This window comes from Pseudorca crassidens, chromosome 14 (genome assembly GCF_039906515.1).
Source record: "Pseudorca crassidens isolate mPseCra1 chromosome 14, mPseCra1.hap1, whole genome shotgun sequence".
NCBI lineage: Eukaryota > Metazoa > Chordata > Mammalia > Artiodactyla > Delphinidae > Pseudorca > Pseudorca crassidens.
The window spans coordinates 71,938,547-71,963,190 of record NC_090309.1 but is presented as its reverse complement, the minus strand read 5'-3'; the positions used below and the strand labels follow the sequence as shown (position 1 = coordinate 71,963,190).

The window sequence follows — 24,644 nt, the reverse complement described above, 5'->3', positions numbered from 1 at the left end:
TGGAAAGAGCCCAGCCTCCCTTGTTAGTTTGTTCTGTAAACTCCATAAAAACGCAGTGATTCTAGCCATCTGAAAGAACTGCTCTTTACTCTGACATAAACAATCTAAATTTCAACCTAAGCACTTCTTTAAACATTAGTTGATAAGTATTAAAGCTTGGTGTTGGGTACATGGGTGTTTATTACACTGTTACATTATTCTATTTTGGTATTATTTAAAATTTTCCAAAATAAAAAATTAAAAAAAAATGTCTTTAACCAGCGTAAGGTCCAGGACTTGAGCCTAGAGAAGAGTTATTGCATCCTTTAAGGTTGACTTTACACTTAAGAGTAAATAATGCACTTACCTCTTCCTCATTTCAGATTTATAGAAAATAAAATTAAATTCCCGGGAAAGAAGCTTTGCCTTAGTTCTTTAATAATGACACTCACTTTCTACCAATCCCTTGTCTCTCTTTGGAGAGATCTTTTTATCAGCTAGTCCTTTAGCAAAAGTAATTGCAACTTCTTCTAGGTATTCAATTGTCCGTTCCTCTGGAGGTTTTATTCCTGGTCCTGTAAAGATGAACACAACAGACTGGAATGTAAATCAGGCTTGGATCAGTCCCAGGTGGGCCAAACCCAGGCAGGCCAAAGCCGAAGGCTCCAGCACCCACTTTCAGCGCAGCTTTCTAAGTCTGACTAGAGACCGGTAGGTGGCAATGTCATGAACTATGGACTCAAAAAGAGAAGTCACACTGAGCGAAGGTGCAACAACCTCCTCCTGGTAGAAAACAAGTCTTAAGCCCTATTTAAGTCTGGCCTCCACTTCTGAGTAGGATGTATTATGTCTCATGAGGCCTGTTTTCTTGCTGCAAAACTGGAAAACAAAAAATCAATTGCAAAATCACATTTGTAAAGACACTGGAGAGCTGTGGAAGCAACAAAGGTTATATGAACAGAATTCCAGAGAGGGAAGAGCCTGTCCAATGTGAACTGATGATTGCTGGACATTGTCTTTCCTGGGGGTACATGATGCTTTTGGGTGTGGGCTGAAGATTGGACTTGGCTCAAGCAGAAGGATGCTACTGAGGGAAAGTGAAATGAACAGAGTTTTTGGTGGTCATACACAACAAGTCAGTACTAGAAGAAACCAGACGCAAAGCTAGTTTTCCCGCATGGAACATTTGTGAAGTTCTAAGGTGGTGCAAGAGGCTGGAAGCTAGAGGGAAATCTCTTATAGTGTCATAATGTTTAGCACATGCAGTACTTGTACAGAAAGAGGGACATGCCAAAAACATGCACCTGATTTTTCGCTTGAGGCAGAGCCTGACACCAAACTTGCTGGAGGCAGGAGACAAAGACTCAGAAGAGCCAAAGGCTGTTTTCACACAGCTATGAAAACAGACACTTACCAGGCTCTCAGTCAAAGGCTTGTAAGAGCCACACTGGAGCGAGAGGTGGCTGAGGTTGAAAAGCCAATCTTGTGCCTTCTTATGGTGTATAGGGAACAAAATCCCAGTAGAGGGAGAAGCCTGCAACAATATGCAACCATTCTCCACCTTAAGACATTTGCCCTACTTTCAGCCTCCGTGGAGGAGGAAGAAAATGAACTAAGCCCCAAACGTCTGAATGACAAAAGCGCACAGGGTCCGCAAAAGTCATAATGTAATGCTGGAATTACGGAAGAATACTGGAGAGCAGTTGCTACACAAAAGGAGAGCTCCAGAGATCTACAGAGGGGCCCCTTGAAACTAAGGCGACGTATCATTCTGCACATGCATGAGAGGAAACTACCTGTGGCCAGGGAAAGAACCAACATAAAGGCATGAAAAGAAGCAAGAAAAACATGGCCTACAGCTAGGAGACAAACTGACCTATAGAAACAGGTGCAGAATTGAAAAGATAGGATAGGGCTTCCCTGTTGGTGCAGTGGTTGGGAGTCCGCCTGCCGATGCAGGGGACATGGGTTCGTACCCCGGTCCGAGAGGATCTCACGTGCCGCGGAGCAGCTGGGCCCGTGGGCCATGGCCGCTGAGCCTGCGCGTCCGGAGCCTGTGCTCTGCAGTGGGAGAGGCCATGACGGTGAGAGGCCCGCGTACCGCAAAAAAAAGATAGGATAAGCAGACACAATGTTAGAAAGGTTACTGTGAATTCATGCCATATGTTAAAGAAGGCAGAGGAAAACAGAAACATAATGAAGAGAAATTGAAGATGTGACAATGAATCAACTATTACTTCTAAATATGAGAAAAAAACAATATCTGAAACAAAAAATATAGGCAATTGGATTAATAGCAAATTATACTGTGAAGAAGAAAAGATCAGGAAACTTGAATACATGGCAAGAGAAATATAAACAGACTGAAAAAGAGAAACAGAGCTTCATTTTGGGACAATATCAAGTAATCTAAAATATGTGAGACTGAAGTCTCAGGAAAGGGGTAGGGGACTAAGGAGACAAAAGACTTGTACTCTGAAAACTATAAGACACTGATGAAAGAAATCGAAGATGACACAAACAGATGGGAAGATATACCATGTTCTTGGATAGGAAGAATCAGTACTGTCAAAATGACTATACTACCCAAGGCAATCTACAGCTTCAATGCAATCCCTATCAAATTTTCACAGAACTACAACAAAAAATCTTACAATTTGTATGGAGACACAAAAGACCCCAAATAGCCAAAGTAATCTTGAGAAAGAAAACAGAGCTGGAGGAATCAGGCTCCCTAACTTCAGACCATACTACAAAGCTATAATCATCAAAATAGTATGGTTCTGGCACAAAAATAGAAATATAGATCAACAGAACAGGATAGAAAGCCCAGAAATAAACCCACGCACCCATGGTCAATTAATGTACTACAAAGGATGCAAGACTATACAATGGTGGAAAGACAGTCCCTTCAACAAATGGTGCTGGGAAAGCTGGACAGCTACATGTAAAAAAAATGAAATTAGAACATTCTTTAACACCATACACAAAAATAAACTCAAAATGGATAAAAGACCCAAATGTAAGATGGGATACTATAAAACTTAAAGTAAAACGTAGGCAGAACACTCTTTTACATAAATCACAGTAACATCTTTTTCGATCCACCTCCTAGACTAATGGAAATAAAAACAAAAATAAACAGATGGGACATAATTAAACTCAAAAACTTTTGCACAGCAAAAGGAACCATAAACAAAACAAAAAAACCCATAGAATGGGAGAAAATATTTGCAAACAATGTGACCGACAAAGGATTAATCTCCAAAATTTACTAACAGCTTATGTGGCTCAATATCAAAAAACCAAACAACCCAATCAAAAAATGGGCAGAAGACCTACATAGACATTCCTCCAAAGAAGACATACAGATGGCCAAGAGGCACATGAAAAGATGCTTAACATAGCTAATTATTAGAGAAATGCAAATCATGACTACAATGAAATTATCATCTCACACCAAGCAGAATGGCCATCATCAAAAAATGTACAAACAATAAATGCTGGAGAGGGTGTGGAGAAAAGGGAACCCTCCTACACTGTTGGTGGGAACGTAAATTGGTACAGCCACTATGGAGAACAGTATGGAGGTTCCTTAAAAAAGTAAAAAATAGAGTTACCATATGATCCAGCAATCCCATTCCTGGGCATATATCCAGAGAAAAACATGGTTCAAAAGATATGTGCACCCCCAATGTTCACCACAGCACTGTTTATAATAGCCAAGACATGGAAGCAGCCTAAATGTCCATTGACAGATGAATGGATAAAGAAGATGTGGTACATATATACAATGGAATATTACTTAGCCATTAAAAGGAAGGAAATAAAAAAAAACAAGAAGGAAATAATGTCATTTGCAACAACATGGGTGGACCTGGAGATTATCACACTAAATGAAGTAAATCAGGGAAAGACAAATATATGATATTGCTTGTATTCAGAATCTAAAAAAAAAAAATTCGATACAAATGAACTTATTTACAAAACAGAAACAGACTCACAGATGTAGAGAATGAACTTATGGTTACCAGGGGGGATGGGAGGGTGGGAGGGATAGATGGGGAGTTTGGGATTGACATGTACACACTGCTATATTTAAAATAGATAACCAACAAGGACCTACTGTATAGCACAGGGAACCTTGCTCAATATTCTGTAATAACCTAAATGGGAAAAGAATTTGAAAAAGAATAGATACATATATATGTATAACTGAATCACTTTGATGTACACCTGAAACTAACACAACATTGTTAATCAACTATATTCCAATATAAAATAAAAATTAAAGAAAAATCACCCTGAACAACAACAACAACAAAGGAAAGAAAAGCAGTAGAGGAGATGGAAAAATATTTAAAGAAATAGCCAAGGGCTTCCCTGGTGGCACAGTGGTTGAGAGTCCACCTGCCGATGCGGGGGACACGGGTTCGTGCCCCGGTCTGAGAGGATCCCACATGCTGCGGAGCGGCTGGGCCCGTGAGCCATGGCCGCTGGGCCTGCGCGTCCGGAGCCTGTGCTCCGCAGTTGGAGAGGCCACAGCAGTGAGAGGCCTGCGTATCGCAAAAAAAAAAAAAAAAAAAAAAAAAAAGAAATAGCCAAAAAGTTTCCAATTTTGATGAAAACTCCAAGCTCACTATCTAAGAAGCTCAATGAATCCCATGTATAGCAAACATTTAAAACACACACACACACCAAGACACATCATAAATAAATTGCTAAAATCAGTAATAAAGGGAAAACGTGAGAGCAGTTTGGGGAGGATTGGGGTAGGAGTGGAGAAGACACATTATATACAGATGACCAAAGATAAAAATGACAACAGACTTTTCCTCAGAAATTATGCAAGCGACAACACAATGTAGATATCTATACAGTACCAAAAGGAAAACACTGGAAATTTGGGATTCTATACCTATCAAAAATACCTTTCGAAAATGAAGACTTTTTCAAACAAATCAAAAAGTGAGAGAATTAACTGCCGGCAGACCTACACTATAGAGCATGTTAAAGGAAGTTCTTCAGGTTGGAGGAAAATCAAGCCAGATGGGAACCTGGATCTATACAAAGAATAAAGAGCACCAAAAATGATAAATATATGAGTAAACAGAAAAGAATCATCTCATTTTTTAAATCTTTTTAAAAGATAATTGTTTAAAACAAAAATAGTAATACGTTAAGGAATGTATAATACATGCAGAAGTATAACAAGAATAGCAAAAGAATGGGGGGAAATGAAAGTATACCCTTTAAAGGTTCCTACCTTACATGTGAAATGATATATCAAGACAGATTACATGTTAAAGATGTATGCTGGACTTCCCTGGTGGCACAGTGGTTAAGAATCTGCCTGCCAACACAGGGGATACAGGTTCAAGCCCTGGTCCGGGAAGATCCCACATGCCACGGAGCAGCTAAGCCCATGCACCACAACTATTGAGCCTGCACTCTATAGCCCGCGAGCCACAACTACTGAGCCCGTGTGCCACAACTAATGAAGCCTGCGCACCTACAGCCCGTGCTCTGCAACAAGAGAAGCCATCCCAATGAGAAGCCAGAGCACTGCAATGAAGAATAGCCCCCACTCGCCGCAAGTAGAGAAAGCTCGCGTGCAACGACAAAGACCCAACGCAGCCAAAGATAAACAAATAAGAAGAAAAAAAAAAAAGATGTATGCTGTAAACCCTAGAGCAACCATTAAAAGGGTAAAGCAAAGTAAAAGTCCAACAGTGAAGATAAAAAATGATTAATCCGGGTGGAATTCCCCGGCAGTCCCATGTTTAGGACTCTGTGCTTCCACTGCAGGGCAGATGGGGTCAATGCCTGCTCGGGGAACTAAGATCCCTCATGCTACATGGCACGGCCCCCCCCCTAAAAAAAAAAAAAAAAAAAAGATTAATCCAGAGGAAAGCAGAAAGAAGAAAAAAGGAACAAAGAACAGATGGGACATATAGAAAACAAGCAGTACTGAACGAAGCCAAAATGCCAGAACCATGTTGGTATGGTAGAGGAAATATTAAAAGGCTTAAGGAAACTGGAATGTTAGCCTGGATTTATCATGCTGGACCTGCTCAGCCCCCCTGGAAGGGTCAGAGGACACACCTTTCACCACGACCAAGAGAAATCAACTTAGGAGGGGAGTCCCAGCATCCTTGAAGAGCTCTGTGGTTGCTCCTCTCTGTAGGTCAGAAATTACAGTGGGAACTGCTACCATCAACTAGGATCCCTAAATGCAGTGGGGATAATGGGATTCTGGGGTGGCAGGGGCCAAGGAGCAACACTCAATTGCCAAAAGCAAATGGGGCATGGCTACCAAAATGGAGAGCAGAGCCAAAGTAAATAGTAATCAGAATAGTTTGACTTGTGGAGACCTATGGCATTGGCTAGTTTATCATGGCATTCCTAGGAAAGAAACAGATGATGGGTGGCCCACTGGATTCAGAATTCTAGGTCTAGTAAACCTAAGAATAACGTGAATTACCAAAGACAGTCATCGGACATCCCTGGTGGCGCAGTGGTTAAAAATCCGCCTGCCAATGCAGGGGACATGGGTTCGAGCCCTGGTCCAGGAAGATGCCACATGCCACGGAGCAACTAAGCCTGTGCGCCACAACTACTGAGCCTGCACTCTAGAGCCTGCGAGCCACGACTACTGAAGCCCGCACGCCTAGAGCCCGTGCTCCGCAACAAGGGAAGCCACCCGCAATAAGAAGCCCGAGCACCGCAACAAAGAGTAGCCCCCGCTCCCACAACTACACAAAGCCCGTGCGCAGCAACGAAGACCCAACGCAGCCAAAAATAAATAAATAAATGTTTTTTTAAAAAAGAAAGGAAAGAGAAAGTCATCGCCCTCATCAATTCTCAGAAATGAGCCAGTTTAAAGACCCAGAACCCCTTGAATAAAGGGGAGGTTGTAGCTCCTTGAGGGAATTATACTGTTAATCTTCCCCAAAGGGACTCTATGGTCATTTACCTTGAGGAAAGGGAAATAATCAGACTTTTGGGGGATTACTGGACACTGGCTCGGAACTGAGAGTAATTCCAAAAGACTCAAAATGTTATTGTGATCCACCAGACAGGACAGGGGTTTATAAGGTCATGTGATAAAAGGATTATTAGCTCAGTTCTATCTCAGTGGGCCTAGTGGGTTCCTGAACTCATCCTTTGGTTACTTCCAGAATGCACGATTGAAATAGATATCCTCAGCAACTAGCTCCTTGACCTGTGGAATAAGGACTACTATAGTGGGAAAGGCCAAGTGAAAGCCACTAAAACTGCCTCTACCCAGAAAAATAGTAAAATAAAAGTAATACTGCATTCCTGGAGGGACTAGAGAGACTGGTGCCACCATTAAGGACTTGAAACATGCAGGAGTGGTGATTCCCACTGCATCCTCATTCAATTTATATATTTTTGGCCTGTGCAGAAACCAGATGGCTCCTGCAGAATGACAGTGGACTATGGTAAACTTAATCAGGTGGTAACGGCAACTGCCGCTGGTATTCCAGATGCAATTTCATTGCCTGAGCAAGTTAACACATCTCCTTTTACCTCTTGTGTATTTGCTGATCTGGAAAGTGCTTTTTTCCTTGATAGCTGGTAGTAAAGACTACCAGAAGCAGTTTGCTTTCAGCTGGAAAGGCCTGCAATATACCCTTACTGTCTTACCTCAGGAGTGATCAGTTCTACATCCATAAGTCATAATTTAGCCCACAGGGACCTTGATTGCCTTTTCCTTCCAAAAGATACCATGCCAGTTCGTTACATTGATGATATTATGCTGAATGGACCTGGTGAGCTGGAAGTACCAACCACTCTAGACATATCCATCTTAGTGAAATTTCTAGGGGTCCAGTGGTATGGGGCATGCTGAGACATTCCTTCTAAGGTGAAGGATAAGTTGTTGCATCTGGCCCCTCCCACCACAAAAAACAGGCACAACACCTAGTGCATTTTGGAGGCAACATCTTTTTTGGATGTGCTACTCTAGCCCCTTTACTGAGTAACTTGAAGGCTGCTAGTTTTGAGTTGGGCTTAGGACTAGAATAGCTGTTCTGCTCTTTAGACCATACGATTCAGACCTGAAGGCGCCTGAAGCATCAGTGGTAGACAGAGATGCTGTCTGGAGTCGTTGCCAGGCCCTACAGGCGAATCAGAGTACAGATCCTTAGGAATTTGGAGCAAAGCCCTACCATCCTCTGTTAATAATTACTATCCTGCTGAGAAACAGCTTTTAGCTTCCTACTGGGCCTTAGTGGAGACTCTAAGCTTAACCATGGGCCAAGTTACTATGTGATCTGAGCTGCCTGTCATGAAATGGATGCTGTCTAACCCACTAAGCCATAAAGCTGGGTGTGCGCAACAGCACTCCATTATCAAATGGAAGTGGTATACATGAGACTGGGCTTGAGCAGACCCTAAAGGTACAAGTTGCATGAGGAAGTGGCCAAAATACCCTTACTCCTGCTTCTCTCTCTCAGCCTGCACCTATGGCCTCATGGAAGTTCCCTATGAGCAGCTGACTGGGAAAGAGAAAACTCAGCAAAGAATGTGAAAATATTTGTGTTTCATGTGAATGGTCAACAAGGGGTGATCTCAAAGAGGATTTTAATGATCGAGTGGAAAAGATAATCCATCCTGTGGATACCAGTCAGCCTCTTTCCCCAGTCACCCCTGTCACTGCCCAATGGGCTCATGAACAAAGTGGCCATGATGGCAGGGATGGAGGCTGTGCGTGGGCTTAGCAACAACTACTCACCAAGGCCAACCTGGGTGCAATCACTGTTCAGTGCCCAATCAGCAGCACAGACCAACACTGATTGTCTCATACCAGGACCCTCCCAAGGTGATCAACATTCTGGCAGATTGACTACACTGCACTGCTTTCGTCATGGAAAGGGCAGCACTCTGTTCTTACTGGAATAGACACTTATTGCGGGTATGAATTTGCCTTCCTGGCATGCAATGCATCTGCCAAAACTACCATTTGTGGACTTATGGAATGCCTTATCCACCATCACGTATCCCACACAACACTGCTTCTGATCAAGCAACTCCCCTCACAGTAAATGGAGTGTGGCAATGGGCCATGCTCATGAAATGTACTGAACTCACCACGTGCCCCATCACCGTGAAGCAGCTGGATTGAGAGAATGTTGGAATAGACTTTTAAAGACTCAGAGCACTAGGTAGGTGGTAATACTTTGTAAGGCTAGGGCAGTATCACCTAGGATCCTGTATATGCTCTAAATCAACCTCCAATATACGGTGTCGTATCTTCCATAGCAAGGATTCACGGGTCCAGGAATCCAGAAGTACATATAGAGATGGCTCTGCTACTACCCCTAGTGATCTACCAACAAAGAATGTGCTTCTGTCCTACAACCTTAGGTTCTGCTGGTCTAGAGGATTTAGTTCCAAAGTCCATCAGGAGACATAACAATGATTCTATTGAACTGGAAGATGAGACTGCCATCTGGTCACTCTGGGCCCCTCATGCCTCTGAAACAGGCAGAGAAGGGATTACTATACTGGCTGGGGTGATTAATCCTGATTACCAGGGGAAGTTGGGTTGCTACTACAATGAAGGTAAGGGAGAGTATGTCTCAAATATGGGAGATCTCTTGGGGTGTCTCTTAGGGCTACTGTGACCTACAATTATTTAGTGGAAAATTACAACAATCCAATTCATGCAGGACTGCTAGTGGCCCAGACCTTTTAGGAATGAAGGTCACCCTACCAGACAAAGAACCGTGACCAGCTGATGTACTCCCTAAGGGCAAAGGAAATATGGAATGGGTAGAAGTAGGTAATTATAAATACCTGTTATGGCCACATGACTATTTGCAGAAATTGAGGGGTCCAGGCCTAACCAAAAACCTATGTGATATTTCAGGTCCAAGCAAAGGCAATTACAGGCCTCGCAGGCATCATGGAGAAAGCTGTCCTTCCCATACCAGACTTGGTGCCCAGCCGACGCACTGCAGTCTTTAATGGGAGTTGCAGTCAATGACTCAGGTCTCCCTGACTGGCTATGCTCTTACATACATTTTCATTCCGAGCCCATGTGCCTTCATTCCTAAGTCTCTTTATATGGGACCTTCAACCGAGGTCTTCTTCAGGTACCTCTGCTAAGGCCTCCTTACTGGGGGAGTAAAGAGAAACCTTAAAGACATTTTCCCTCACTCTGACTCAATTCTTTTCCACTCCTAGCTCTCACTATTTTAAACAGCAAAATCACAAACAAAAAGCACAAAATGAGGAAAACGTGGCAGTAAATAGACCATGGAAAGGACACTTGCTGGTTTTATAAAAGCTGAAATGAGAAGGCAGACAGTGCCTTGTTTGACTTCAGCTGGGAACATGTGCGTTGGGAGACTTGAATCTTTTGCCACTCTGTACGTGTCTATGAATGACTGCAAAAGAACCACGAGTATCACTTTTGGGGTTATGACAAATGTTAGTGAGTAGGCAAATTCACAGACAGGGAACCTCAAATAATAAGGATCGACTATACTCTGATCACAGCAGAATTCAACTAGAAACCAATAACAGAAAGATATCTGAATCATCCCCAAATATTTGGAAATTAAACAACATACTTCTAAATTATACATGGGCCAAAGAAGAAATCACTAGAGAAATCTGAAAATATTTGACCTTTATGGAACTGAAAACATAACATTAAAACATGCAGATAAAGCAATGCCAAGAAGAAAATGTATAGCTTTTTTTGTCTTTTTTTTTTTTTTTTGGCTGTGTCGCACGGCTTGCAGGATCTTAGTTTCCCAACCAGGGATTGAACCCAGGCCCCAGGAGTGAAAGTGCCAAGTCCTAACCACTGAACCGCTACGGAATTCCCAATATATAGCTTTAATGCTTATGTTAGAAAAGAAGAAAGGCCTAAAATCAATGAAAGAAACTAGTTTCTAGTAAGAAACTAGAAAAAGAAGAGCAAATTAAATCCAAAAGCAAGCAGAAAGAAAGAAATAATAAGACAGCTGAAATCAATAAAACAGCAAACAAAACCAATGGAATTAAAAGCTGATTCTTAGAAAAGATCAATAAAACTGATAAATTTCTAGCCAGACTCATCAGGGAAAAAACAGAAGACACAAATTAGCAATATCAGGAATGAAAGAGGAGCATTATTATAGAGTGTAAAGATATGAAAAGAATAATAAAGTATTATGAACAACTTTATTTTTTTTTAACTTTTGAAAAAATATTTATTTGGTTGTGCTGGGTCTTAGCTGCAGAAGGCAGGCTCCTTAGTTGTGACATGCCAACTCTTAGTTGCAGCATGCATGTGGGACCTAGTTCCCGGACTAGGGATCAAACCTAGGGCCCCTGCATTGGGAGTGTGGAGTCTTATCCACTGAGTCACCAGGGAAGTCCCTGAACAACTTTATTGAAATAAATTTGTCAATTTAAATGAAATGGACAAAATCTTTGCAAAACAAACAACTACAGCTCACTCAAGAAATGGTGAACCAACCTGGGGCTTCCCCGGTGGTGCAGTGGTTAAGAATCCGCCTGCCAATGCAAGGGACATGGGTTCGAGCCCTGGTCTGGAAAGATCTCGCATGCCGCAGAGCAACTAAGCCCATGCGCCACAACTACTGGGCCTGCGAGCCACAACTACTGAACCCACATGCCACAACTACTGAAGCCTGCTCGCCTAGAGCCCGTGATCCGCAACAAGAGACACCACCACGATGAGAGGCCTGCGCACCTCAACGAAGAGTAGCCCCCACTCACCGCAACTAGAGAAAGCCTGAGCACAGCAATGAAGACCCAACACAGCAAAAAAATTAATTAAATAAATTTTTTTAAAAAATTAAAAAAAAAAAGAAAAGAAATGGTGAACCTGCACTACTGTGTATAGAATGGATAGTTAATAAGGACCTGCTGCTGTGTAGCACAGGGAACTCTACTCAATGCTCTGTGGTGACCTGTATGGGAAGAGAATCTAAAAAAGAGTGGATATAAGTAAATGTATGGTGATTTGCTTTGCTGTACACCCAAAGCTAACACAACATTGTAAATCAACTATACTCCAATTAAAAGAAAAAAAAGGAAAGAAAGAAAAAAGAAATAGTGAACCTGGGAATTCCCTGGTGGTCCAACGGTTAGGACTTGGTGCTTTCATGGCCAGGGGCCTGGGTTCAATCCCTGGTGAGGGAACTAAGGTCCTGCAAGCCACGTGGCAAGGCCAAAAAAAAAAAAAAGGAAAAAAGAAATAGTCAACCTGAATAGCCCCATAGCTACTAAGGAAATTGAATTCATAGGTTATAACCTTCCCAAGAATCAAAACTCCAAGTCCATATAACTTCACTGGTGAATTTTATCAAGGATTTAAGGAAAATATAATACCAATTCTATGCAAAATCTTCCAGAAAATTGAAGAGGAAGAAATATTTCCAACTCATTTTATGAAGTCAGAATTACCCAGATATCAACACCAGGCAATAATATCACAAGAAAAAAAATATTATTCCTGAGACCATTATCTCTCATGACCAGACGTAAAAATCCTTCACAAAATTTTAGCTGATTCAGCCGGCACTTTATAAAAAGGATAATACATCACAACCAAGTGAAGTTTATTCCAGGAATGAATTCAATAGTCAAAAATCAATGTAAATGACTTTACTTAATAAACTAAAAGAACTAACCCAAACAATTATCTCATTAGATGCAGAAAAAGCAATACAGTTCTCAGCAAACTATAAATAAGGTACATCTGCAATCTGATAAAGGGTATATATGAAAAACCTATGTAACATTATACACCCTACAGCATCCACGTGAATGTCTCTCTTAAGATTGGAACAAGTTAATAATATCTGCTTTCACTTCAAATCAATATTGTACTAAAGATCTTAGCCACTGCAGTAAGTCAAGAAAAAGAAACACCAACCAGATGGGAAAGGAAGAAGCCAAAATGTCTTTATTTGTAGATAACATGATTATTTATGTAGAAAATCCTTAGGAATCTACAGAAAAACCTAGTAGAACTAATAAATAAATTTAGCAAAATCATAGAATACAAGGTCCACATACGAAAATCATTTGTATTTATATGTTAGTAATTAATGAGAAATTAAAGTTAAAAAAGTATAATGGCACAAAAGTATGAAATACTTAGGTACAAATTTAACAAAATGTGTACAAGATATGTTCAATGAAAAGTATAAAACACTACTGAGAGAAATTAAAGATGACCTTAGTAAACAGAAAGTTATATTATGTTCATAATGAAAACACTCAGTATTTTTAAAATGTCAATTCTCGGGCTTCCCTGGTGGCACAGTGGTTGAGAGTCCGCCTGCCAATGTAGGGGACACGGGTTTGTGCCCCGGTCCGGGAAGATCCCACATGCTGCGGAGCGGCTGGGCCCCGTGAGCTATGGCAACGGGAGAGGCCACAACAGTGAGAGGCCCGTGTACCGCCAAAAAAAAAAAAAAAAAAAAGTCAATTCTCCCCAAATTGATACATTGATTCAATGGAATTCCAATCAAGATCCTAGCAGATGTTTCTGTAGATATGGATGAGATGATTTAAAATTCATATGTAAATGCAAAGAAACTAGAATAGGCAAAATGATATTGAAAGAAGAGAAGCAAGGTGGAGGGTGGGGTCACACTGTCAGATATCAAGATTTACTATAAAACACAATAATCAAGACAGTGTGACACTGTCTTAAGTAAAGACATATAAATTGGAAATAGGAAACCTAGATATAGACCCAAACACAGAGGATCAACTAATTTTCCACCAAGGTGTCAAGGTGTCAATGGGAAAGAAGAGTCTTCTCAAAAAATTGTGCCAGGACATTTTGGATATTCATAATCACATAACAAAAACAACAACAACAACAACTCAATCTTTACCTCACACCAAACATAAACATTAACTTGAAGTAGCACAGACCAAAATGTAAGAGCTAAACTACAAAACTTTCAGAAGAAAACATAGGAGAAAATCTTTGCAATCTTGTTAGGGAAAGATTTCTAAAACACCAATACCATGATCCATAAAAGACGACTTTGATACATTGGACTTCATCAAAATTAAGAATTTCTACTCTTAGATAATGAAAAGACAAGCGATAGACAGGGAGAAAATATTTGCAAATTACAAATCTCATAAAGGACTTATATCCTGATATATAAAGAACTCTGAAAACTCAGTAATAAGAAAAACAGCTAAATCAAACAAAATGGGCAAAACATTTGAACACTTTATCAGAAGATATACAGAAGGCAAATAAACACATGAAATAAGTTCGGTATCTTTGGTCTTTAGGGAAATACAAATTAAACCCCAATGACATATTACTACACTCTTATTGAAATGTTTAAAATTAAAAAGACTGAGCGTGCAAAGTGGTTGTAACTAGAACTCTCATACTCTGCTGGTAAGAATGTAAATGGTATAACCACTTTGGAAAAACAGTTTGACAGGTTCTTAAAAGCTAATAAGCACATCTATCATATGGTCCAGCCAATTCACTCTTCAGTATTTGTCCAAAAGAAATGAAATATTTCTCCACATAAAGACTTGTCAATGAATGTTCATAGCAACTTTATTTAGAATAGCTCTAAATTGGAAACACCTCAAATGTCTATCATTTGGTGAACGGATAAACAAATTATGGTTTATCTATACAATGGAATGACATTCAGCAACAAGAAGGAATACATTGCTGACATATAACAACATGGATGAATCTCAAAAGCAGTATGCTAAATGAAAGACACAAAAAGATACATACTAGAAATGTTCTATTGTATGATTGTGGTGGTGTTTACATAGCTATATACGTTTGTCAAAATGCAAACTGTACATTAAACACTGGTAAATTTATTATCATGTAAATAACATCTCAACAATGCTGATTTTTAAGAAATGTAAGAGGGTGATGAACATACAATCTGGAATAGTGGTTTCTTTGGATGAGAAGAGGCAAGGAAATTGTATGGGAGGAAGCAGCACATTAGTAGATGTCCATTATTAATATCCTTAGGTTGGTTGTTTCATACATGTTTATTATATTATTAAAACAGACACAAAAAACTGAAGAATAGTTATCATGGATAATGATACAGGTAATTTAAGAACCAAAAATAATGACTTGATTCAATTCTGTATTCCTAATGTCCCAATTATAAATAACGTAAAATAGAAATTGGGGTGATGTTGAAAATGATTTAGTATTAGCTATTTTTAGAAAACTTCACTCTTCAGAATAATGACTCATTTCTTAAGTGTTTGGGTTTCACTATAACCAATATTCAAGATATTAACTCTTTAAGAAAATAAATAACTTCATAAGGCTCAATTCTGAAGCATGTTAGCACTTACCCAGCGGTTCCACCAGTTGGTCAACCAGTCCCATTTTCTTTGCTCTGTCTGCACGAATGCCTCTACCAGTCAGCATCATGTCAAAAGCAGCAGGCACACCCACCTAACAAGCAAGCAAGGATTAGAGCAAAGGTGGAAAAAAATCAGTGATAATTACAATTTACAAATCATCCAACTGAGCAAAATAAATATTAAAATGAGAAAACTCAAACCAGATTTTTATGTTATATATCAACGAAATTTTATATACTGATACACATTTAGGTAAAGTTTAGTTTTAGAAACCTCCGCCTGAAGTTAAAAATGTCTTTATATCTCTTCTTTTAATTCAATATGTAGGATTTCTGTCTTATGGATTGATAAAGTAGAGAAAAAATGTCATGTTTCCTAGAATTGTACATTTATGTCATTCTGAGTTTCTTCTCTATCATTTGTGTATTTAAAATTCCTATACCAGAATTAGTAGAGACTGAGAAATCTCATAGTTTTGACAATGTCTTTAGAAAGAATCTTAGACTTAACAAAAAGAGAACTCAACTAGGGCTTTGTATGTAGGTGCTCGAACAGCTTCTAGCTACATTCAAGAACCAACTATAACAAAACAAAAGAAACAGCAATATTTTCTATACACATATAGGCTTATTCATTCTTTCAGTAAATCCTCTTGGCAATTCCTATGAAGGAATGCACACTATTTATTATCAGAAAACAAATACCATAAACTTTCCCATTTTTCTATGTCCAACTCCTATCGACTTCTCTGCAAAGAGTATTTCTGCTGAGTGTTGTTTTCCCTGAAGAACCCACAGTACCAGAGGCTATGAGGTTCAGGGAGTTTGATGTTAGGATTGCTCTGCAGCCCCCAGGTCTGACTGTCCTTCCCTTCTTCTTAAGAATTCAAAAGCCTGATGGGCCTCTTTTGGGTCTATAGAATACAACAGTGAGATCATCCAAATCAGGGGAAAGGTCTGCCTCTTAACAGTTATCATGAAATAAGACCCAGGGATTTGAAAAACTGGTAAGATCATACTGTGCAGAGAAGGAACAAATTAAACTGTAAGTTCCAGAAAGCAAGACATGTATCTTATCTATCTCTTCCCTTCTTCAGGGACTAACAAAGGACCCTGATCAATCATTTTGATCAAGGAATTGAAAAAATAAATAAAAAGTACAATTGAAAAAATAAACAAATATCAGGAATAAAATGTTATTGATCCTATATATTCACATTGTATTTGGTTTCTAATTTTTTTGTGTGTGTGTGGTACGCGGGCCTCTCACTGTTGTGGCCTCTCCCGTTGCGAAGCACAGGCTCCAGACGTGCAGGCTCAGCGGCCATGGCTCTCGGGCCCAGCCGCTCCGCGGCATGTGGGATCTTCCCAGACCGGGGCACGGACCTGTGTGCCCTGCATCGGCAGGCGGACTCTCAACCACTGCGCCTCAAGGGAAGCGCTAAATTTTACTTATTTATTTATTTGTTTATTTATTTATTTTTGGCTGCGCTGGGACTTTTTTGCTGCACGCGGGCTTTCTCTAGTTGCAGCGAGCGGGGGCTGCTCTTTGTTGTGGTGCGCAGGCTTCTCACTGCAGTGGCTTCTCTTGTTGCAGAGCACGGGCTCTAGGTGTGCAGGCTTCAGTAGTTGTGGCACGTGGGCTCAGTAGTTGTGGCTCAGGGGCTCTAGAGCGCAGGCTCAGTAGTGTGGCACGCAGGCTTAGTAGTTATGACTCACAGGCTCTAGAGTGTAGGCTCAGTAGTTGTGGCGCATGGGCTTATTAGTTGCTCCGCAGCATGTGGGATCTTCCCGGACCAGGGCTTGAACCTGTGTCTCCTGCATTGGCAGGCAGATTCTTAACCACTGCGCCACCAGGGAAGTCCAGTTTCTAAATTTTACAATGAATACCCATATTATACCTTTTGTACAGAGGAAATAGATCTAAAGGGGCACATAGGACCGAGGTTCTCAAGTTAACATGGGTATCTTAAACTCACCATTTTGGGTAGCCTTTGTGTGCCTCCCGCTCCTGGTAGGATTCCCAGCAAGACTTCAGGGGAACCCAGAACTGTTTTCTTATCTTTTGTTGCTATTCTGTATTGGCATGAAATGGCAAGCTTCAAACAAATGAAAGAAAATTAGAGTGTTAAAAAATGTAAGTTTGTAACATCTTAGGATATGTGAGGGTCTAAATATTACTCATAAAGCAAGAATGTGCCCCCAGAATAAACCGAAATTCCTTAGGCTGGCATTTGATGCTTTCTACAATTTACCTTTCTGGCCTTACTCCATATCTTTCCCCTAAGTTATCAACCTCTTTTTGGGTTGCAGATCTCCTTGAAAATCTGCTGAAAGGTATGGAAGCTCTCAACAGAAAAATGCACACATAATTATATATGCACCCCAGGTTAAGAAACCCTGTGTGATGTAAAGACTCTTCAATCAAGCAGGCCTACTTACGGTGCCCTAATTAGGCTTTGTTTATCCTTGTCTTTGCTCACACCATGCGACATGTGGAATGTTTTCCCACTACTTTCTGGTTAATCAAATTCTGCCTATCTTTTAGGACCAGACACAGGTTTCCTTAATTAATACACGTGAAAGTGTCTAGTATAGAACCCAGCATGTGATAAATGTTCAATAAATGTTATTTTCTTTTCCCCTCCTTCTTTCTTACATGCTCCAGTTTGGTAAGCATCTCTTCTCTCAAATCTTGTGTTATTTACCATCTTTACTACTCACAATACGCTTGACGAACATTATGCGTTATGTGTCTCAACCAGACTTCAGTAGCTCAACAGCATGCATCACACTTTTCAATCTCTGCCTCGCAAACTTTAACAAGGTTTTTTAGAATTGATAGGGGCCTTAGAGAGCTAGTTCAAAATCTTCTCAGTTTGTAAATGAAAACATGACACTTTGGTTCACTTGCTCTGTGCCATGAGAATAAGGATAAAAACCTATCCAGAAATTTGGTAGCTAAAAACAAGGCTGATTCTCCCTCAACAACTTTTTTTAAGGCAAAATAGTAGCTAAAGGTTTGCAGCAGGTGAATCCCAACAATGAGCTGGACCGTTGTCTCAATGACTTTGGAATAAATCTGTACCTCAAGTCCTCCTCCTAAGCAGGATCCATTGATGGCAGCCACAATAGGCTTTGTGGACTTCTCAACTTTCTCAAACATTCTCTGTGCTTCCTGTGATATTTGTGTTACCTCTTGAGGGGTCGTGCAAGCAGTTAACATGCTGCAGTAAACATGAGAGAAGAGAACCAAAAGAAAACCATAACCTATTTTGTTCAATACTTCATCCACCATATCCTTATCCTATCATATATCAATATTCGGTAGTGAATCTTCAAACACTCAGAAGTTTAAGAATGATTTTGCCTCAGATAGCACTAATATCAGTGATATCATCTCTCGATAAAGAGTGTTAAATTTCTGGATTCAGAGAACATGAAACAAAACATGTTGAATAAATTTGTGTTTGTTTTGGTAACAAATCATTAGAAAATCATCTTCTGGTAAATATTTTCACAAGCAGATTAAACATTTTCACTATCAGGTAGCTTTCGGATTAAACATCAATCAGAATGTCAGAAAAAAAGGCTTCTATTACAATAATGTTGTCCTCAATGTCCTTTAATTTCAGTTTGTTTCATTTGCTACTTACTGTTTCTGAACACATTTAAGCTGTGGGTTTTTTACTTTTGACCAAAGACAACTAATTTTCTGTCATTTTATATGCTGGGACTTGTTCAGCTAGCCTCACACAAGCTACAAGTATTTTCCTATGGATTTAGGTAGCTACTACCAGGTACATCAGTGTCTTACTAGGCTTAAATAACCAAGCTAGAAGAGAAAGCACTTGATGGAGATAACTTTGCTTTTTCTAAAAAATAAACATAAACAAACAGAATATTTATGAATTTCTAATTACTATACATAAAAAAAGAAGGGTATACAATATTGAACAAAGTTTAAAAATATACAAACACCATACATACAAATTACTAAGCCAATAATGCTGGCTATCATTGCCTAAACTGCAAAAAATAATATAACAAATACCCATATTTTGACAGAATTAATAACCGTTAACATTTTAACCCAGTAAACTAATATTAAGGCATCATCTCTCCTTACTTTTGCTCTAAAGAATTTTAAAGAAGTTATATATACGTACATTATATCATTGGAAAAAAAAGAAAATATTAGCTGTATTGGTAAAGTAGCCTTTGACCCCTGAAGTTCTACCAGCCAATTCATTTACCCTGAAACAACCATTTTCATGTTTGTAGTGTATTCCTCAAACCAACTACATATTTGTATCCATAAATAATACAGAGAAGTATTCATGTATGGTTTTTAAATGTTTATATAAACTATAAACAGTATCAAACATTCTGTAACTTGCTTTTTTTTTAACTTAACATTATGTTTTTGAGTTCTAACATTATGCTGTAGATCGTTAGTTCCTTTGAATTGTTTTTGTAGTATTTTATCTTGTGAATATTCCACATTTACTTATCTATTTCCCTCATGACTGACGTTTAGCTTGTTTCAAATTCTTCACTATTTTAAAAAAACTATACAGGACTGAACATCCCTATGCATGCACGGGTCCTTAAAACCAAAGGGTGGGATTTCTCTAGCATATATACCTAGAAGAGGTATCACTTGAATATATGATATGTGCATTTTCAGTTTTACTAAATTTTATCAAATTACTCTCCAAAGTGGCTGTACCAATTTGCATTCCTACTAGTAATATTTAACTTTCTCATTTTCCCAAGTCCTTGCTAATATATTTTCAAACTTTTAAATGTTTGCTGGTCTGGTGGATGAAAAAAAGGGTATCTCATTGTTAGTTTATTTTCATTCTACTCAAACATTGCTCCTTGAACTACTACTTCAACTTCTTTAAAGAAAGGCTGTATTCAGTTTTATAAGGTTTAAGCAACAAGTCCTTCTTTTTTATTAACTTTATTAAACTCATGAAAATAATTTTAAAAAAACTTGCAGAGAATATTTACTTCTACCTTCTTTTAAAATGAGAAATGATTAGGCCTAAAAAAACATACCGTTAGCCAAGGTAAAAGGTGACTTCAAAGTTCCTAAAACTTACTTGAGATCGGCACCTGCAATGAAGCACCCTGGCTTTGATGAGATAAGGACAGCACTTCTGATGTGATTGCTAGACCAGACTTCATTCATTACTTCTATGAACTCTGAATGCACTTCTTGACCCAGAGTATTCACCTACCAAAGGGAAATACATATAAATCTAAGGGTTTAAATTCGAAGTAACAGATATGCAAATCACCATCAAATGCTATTTTGATTATAGGAAATACGTTTAACCAGGAGAAATATACTGTTAAAAGAAAGAGACAGGGAAACAAACAAACAACCCAGCAGCTGTCTATTCAGCTGCTTTGGGCAACTGTAAGCACCCCTCCCTCTAAAAATATTTCTACTTAAAGGAGGAACTCGTATTCCTGAGGAGGTCATATTCCTAAGTTTCAATCATATGCAGGCTATAATTAAGTCTACAAACATTTATCAGCATGGAAAAAGTTTGTATAATGTTAAGGAAAAAAAGAAATCAAAATTAGACATATAGGGCTTCCCTGGTGGCGCAGGGGTTGAGAGTCCGCCTGCTGATGCAGGGGACATGGGTTCGTGCCCCGGTCCGGAAAGATCCCACATGCCGCAGAGCGGCTGGGTCCGTGAGCCATGGCCGCTAAGCCTGCGTGTCCGGAGCCTGTGCTCCGCAACGGGAGAGGCCACAACAGTGAGAGGCCCGCGTACCGCAAAAAAAAAATAAAAAAATTAGACATATAGTATGATCTTAATTTTTAGAATATTATTTGCTGAAACTGGATTAAATGTTAAAAGTGGTTATCTTTGGGTTTGGAGCATGAATGATTGTTATTCTCCTCTTTATTGCTTTAAAATGTCCTACTATAGGCATCTGTTATTTTTGTGTTCAGGAAAAATGGTCAACTTACAAAAAATGTCTTAAGTTTGAATCATTGCTCAGTAAATGCTAAGATTTACTCTAGTGAGGGGGACTGCCTCTTACTTTCCTTAATTTGTGATAGTCATTAATTGCTTACATCTAGGCCCTCCTACTTCATTGAGGCCTCTGGTAATAAGATTTCTGAAATATGAAATCTTTACACCAACTTTAGGTGAGGGAAAAGCATGAGTTCCTGCAGTAAAGCTCTTCTTGGCAAAAGACTGGATTAATGCTGTATGCTTTTTTGAAGTTGCCAAAAACAAATGAAGCTCTACTTTGAACAGAACTTGAGTTCTAATATATGAACTGCACCGGGTCATTCAGGTCCTGTAGGAAACTTAACGACATTTAACCCAGCCAAATTACTGTGAATAATGACTATGTCAGGCAGGTTAAGGAAGCCGATTTAATAACCTCATAGTTAAGATGGGTAGGTCAGTTTTAATTCTTATAAACAAAGCTTATAATTTGCTTCTTATCTAATAAACCACCTTATCATTCTACAGTGTAACAAAAAGATAGTTTTATTAATCCTTGATGTTAATCTGACAACTAAAGTCAACTAGGAGGAATTCTTAAACAAGGACCTCTGCTGAAGAAAACTGCATTCCTTGGGCAATTTCTCAAACTCTAACCATCAAAACTGTAAGTTCATGTGATAGGATTACTGCCAAATTGGTGGATTTCTTTCTTTGCCATTCAGGACTGGATTAATGAATGTAGTGAGTAGAAATAAACTGCAGCAAGTTGAATTAGGTACCTTCGAATTGGGTGAGTTAATTCGAATAACTGCTACGTCCCCTTTGACTCCATAGTTAATGTGGGTTCTGGCTAAAAAGAGAAGGAAAATTTATTTGTAAACATGTTTATTGCTAAATAAGTATAAAAAGCAATGTAAGCATGTCAACAAGAAATTAAACTTACTCAGCAAAGCAGAGGACCTTGTAAAGTTGCGGCAAATATAACCTGTAAGAAAAAGATATTTCAAAATTAATTATTTTACAAAACAGAATTTCCATAGTACCTGCTATACATAACAAAGCTGGACTTTATAACAACCACAACAAAACAAAGTGTTCTAAGCCATTATTGTGACCACTGCTGTATCTTTTTGTTTCAATTATCAGGTCAAATGATTATCTGGATACTAAATGTGGTGGGTGGAAGAATGGCCTCTCAAGGATGCCCATGTCCCCAGAAACCCAGTATGTTAGGTTATATGGCAAAGGGAAATAAAGGCTGCAAATGGAATTAAGGTGGCTAATTAGCTGACCTTAATACAGGGTGATTAGCCTGGATTATTCAGGTACACCCCATGAAATTACAAAGGAGGAGAAAAGGCAAAAGAACCAGAGATGGCAGCACGAGAACTCATTTTGCTGGCTTTGAAGAAGTCAAGGAATGCAGGCAGCCTCTGGAAGCTAGAAAAGGCAACGAAATGGATTTTCCCTTAGAGCATCCAGAATGAACACAGCCCTGCCAACACCTTTGATTTTAACCCAGTGAGACTCATTTCTGACATCTGTAACTGTAAGATAATAAATTTCTATTGTTTCAGACACTAAGCTTGTGGAAATTTAGGGCCACAATAGGAAACAAATACACTAAGAAATAAGTAATCTACAAAGCGATCCATAATGTTAGTTCCGAATGTATTCCAAATATATCTCAAGCATGTTCTCCAGCCAGGTCCTCTTGCATTTCTATGGAGAGATGGACTTTCCAGTGTCATGAAAAATAAAATCAAGGGGCTTTAGAGGCTCCATGTTTCTCTCTATCCGGCAGTTCTTTAAAGGAGGGGAAGCGAAGGCACAGGAAAAAGCAGCTTTATACTGCTTTCAAAGGCAAAACAACATACTATTTTTAAAAAAAACAACTAGATGGCACCAGAACCAGAGTGGGGTGATCGCTGGTTCTGTCTGCATTTGTTTTTCTTTAAGCAATCCAAGTCAGCCCTCATGGTGCAAAGACAAAGGACCCGAGAGTCCAAAGCCGTGGGTTCCACCATCAAGTTTATTAGTTACTAGTTGTATGACCATGTACAAGTCTCTCAGAGCATTTCAGTGTTCTTATAAAGATAAGAGTAAAAGTGATGTAATGATTATAAAAGTACCTATAAGTCAAAGTCCTACACCAAAGTAAATTAAGATAAGAGAAGCCAGCCATCTCCTCAATCTCCAGTGCCTCTACTTCACTAACGATATACTTCCCTTTGCTTTTCCATCATTTGAGATGTGTGTCATCTGTATTTGTGACTCTTCCTTCTTTATATCTGTATCATGGCTCCACAACGCCTTATCTTGAGATTCTGTCTACAAGGATCTTTGCCTTCCCTGCCCAAATTTTATCTTTATTACTCACTGTTTTGTTCTCTAATCGTTGCATCTCTAGCAGGTGTTTCCCCCAACTAAACTGTAATCTCCTCCAACATCATCTCATAGTCATTTATATTCCACAACAAAAATCTAGTGTGGCCTAGAGTGAACAGAAAGACAAAAATCCCTGTCTTTGTGGAGGAGGTGAAAACAGGCCTGGCATAGAAAGGAGTTTCCCTATGAAGTAGAAATTCTGTGGGAGGGGAGCCAGATAATAGGCAATTCTAGCTAGAACAGGGTAAACTGAATTAGTGAGAAGGAACTGATCAGGAATGCAGGGTGGGAGAAGATGGGGTGGAAAGACAGATAAAAGACAATAAAAATAAATATGAAAATAAATATGTTAGAAGATAAGTGCCTAAGGAAAAAAGAAAACAGAGCAGGTGAAGGGGCTTGGACGTGGGTTGTAATTCTGAAGACCAAATATTTGAGACAACAGGTTTGAGCTCATTAGCTTATAAACCATAAACTCTCATCCACTAACCTACCTTTCCCCCCCATATAGACATACACAAAACCTCCTCTAAATCAATAGAGACAAGAAACAAAGAAAAAACCAGCAAATGTACAAACATGTCTGGAAAACAATTTCAAACCACAGTCAACTAAATCAAGTTGAAGTACTCAGTAGCTTTGCTTTTGGAATCCAGCCTTCCTCACTTCCTAATTAGGAGAGCTTGCTTTAGAGCAGCGGTCCCCAACCTTTTGGGCCCCAGGGACAGGTTTCATGGAAGACAATTTTTCTACGGACCGGTGGGGGTGTGGGGTGGGGGATGGTTCAGGCGGTACTCGCCTGCAGCCCCGGGGGTTGGGGACCCCTGCGGTAGAGCAGCTGGGTGAACTTTAGCCTATATTTCCTGTGCCAGCAAAAGAGAGAGAAACCTCTGGCCTACTTTGTA

General features: G+C 39.5%; 1 protein-coding gene across 1 annotated transcript in view; it reads right to left on the bottom strand.

Moving 5' to 3' along the window:
• The window catches only part of HADHA (hydroxyacyl-CoA dehydrogenase trifunctional multienzyme complex subunit alpha), a 54,256-nt gene that overhangs the window by 26,806 nt on the left and 2,806 nt on the right, over positions 1 to 24,644 (bottom strand). The window contains exons 2-8 of the mRNA XM_067703514.1: positions 22,295 to 22,336; positions 22,131 to 22,201; positions 20,474 to 20,607; positions 18,451 to 18,589; positions 17,342 to 17,461; positions 15,352 to 15,454; positions 432 to 554 (exon numbers count right to left, since the gene is read on the bottom strand). Coding sequence (XP_067559615.1) covers positions 432 to 554; positions 15,352 to 15,454; positions 17,342 to 17,461; positions 18,451 to 18,589; positions 20,474 to 20,607; positions 22,131 to 22,201; positions 22,295 to 22,336 — 732 coding nt within the window. The remainder of the gene's footprint in view (positions 1 to 431; positions 555 to 15,351; positions 15,455 to 17,341; positions 17,462 to 18,450; positions 18,590 to 20,473; positions 20,608 to 22,130; positions 22,202 to 22,294; positions 22,337 to 24,644) is intronic.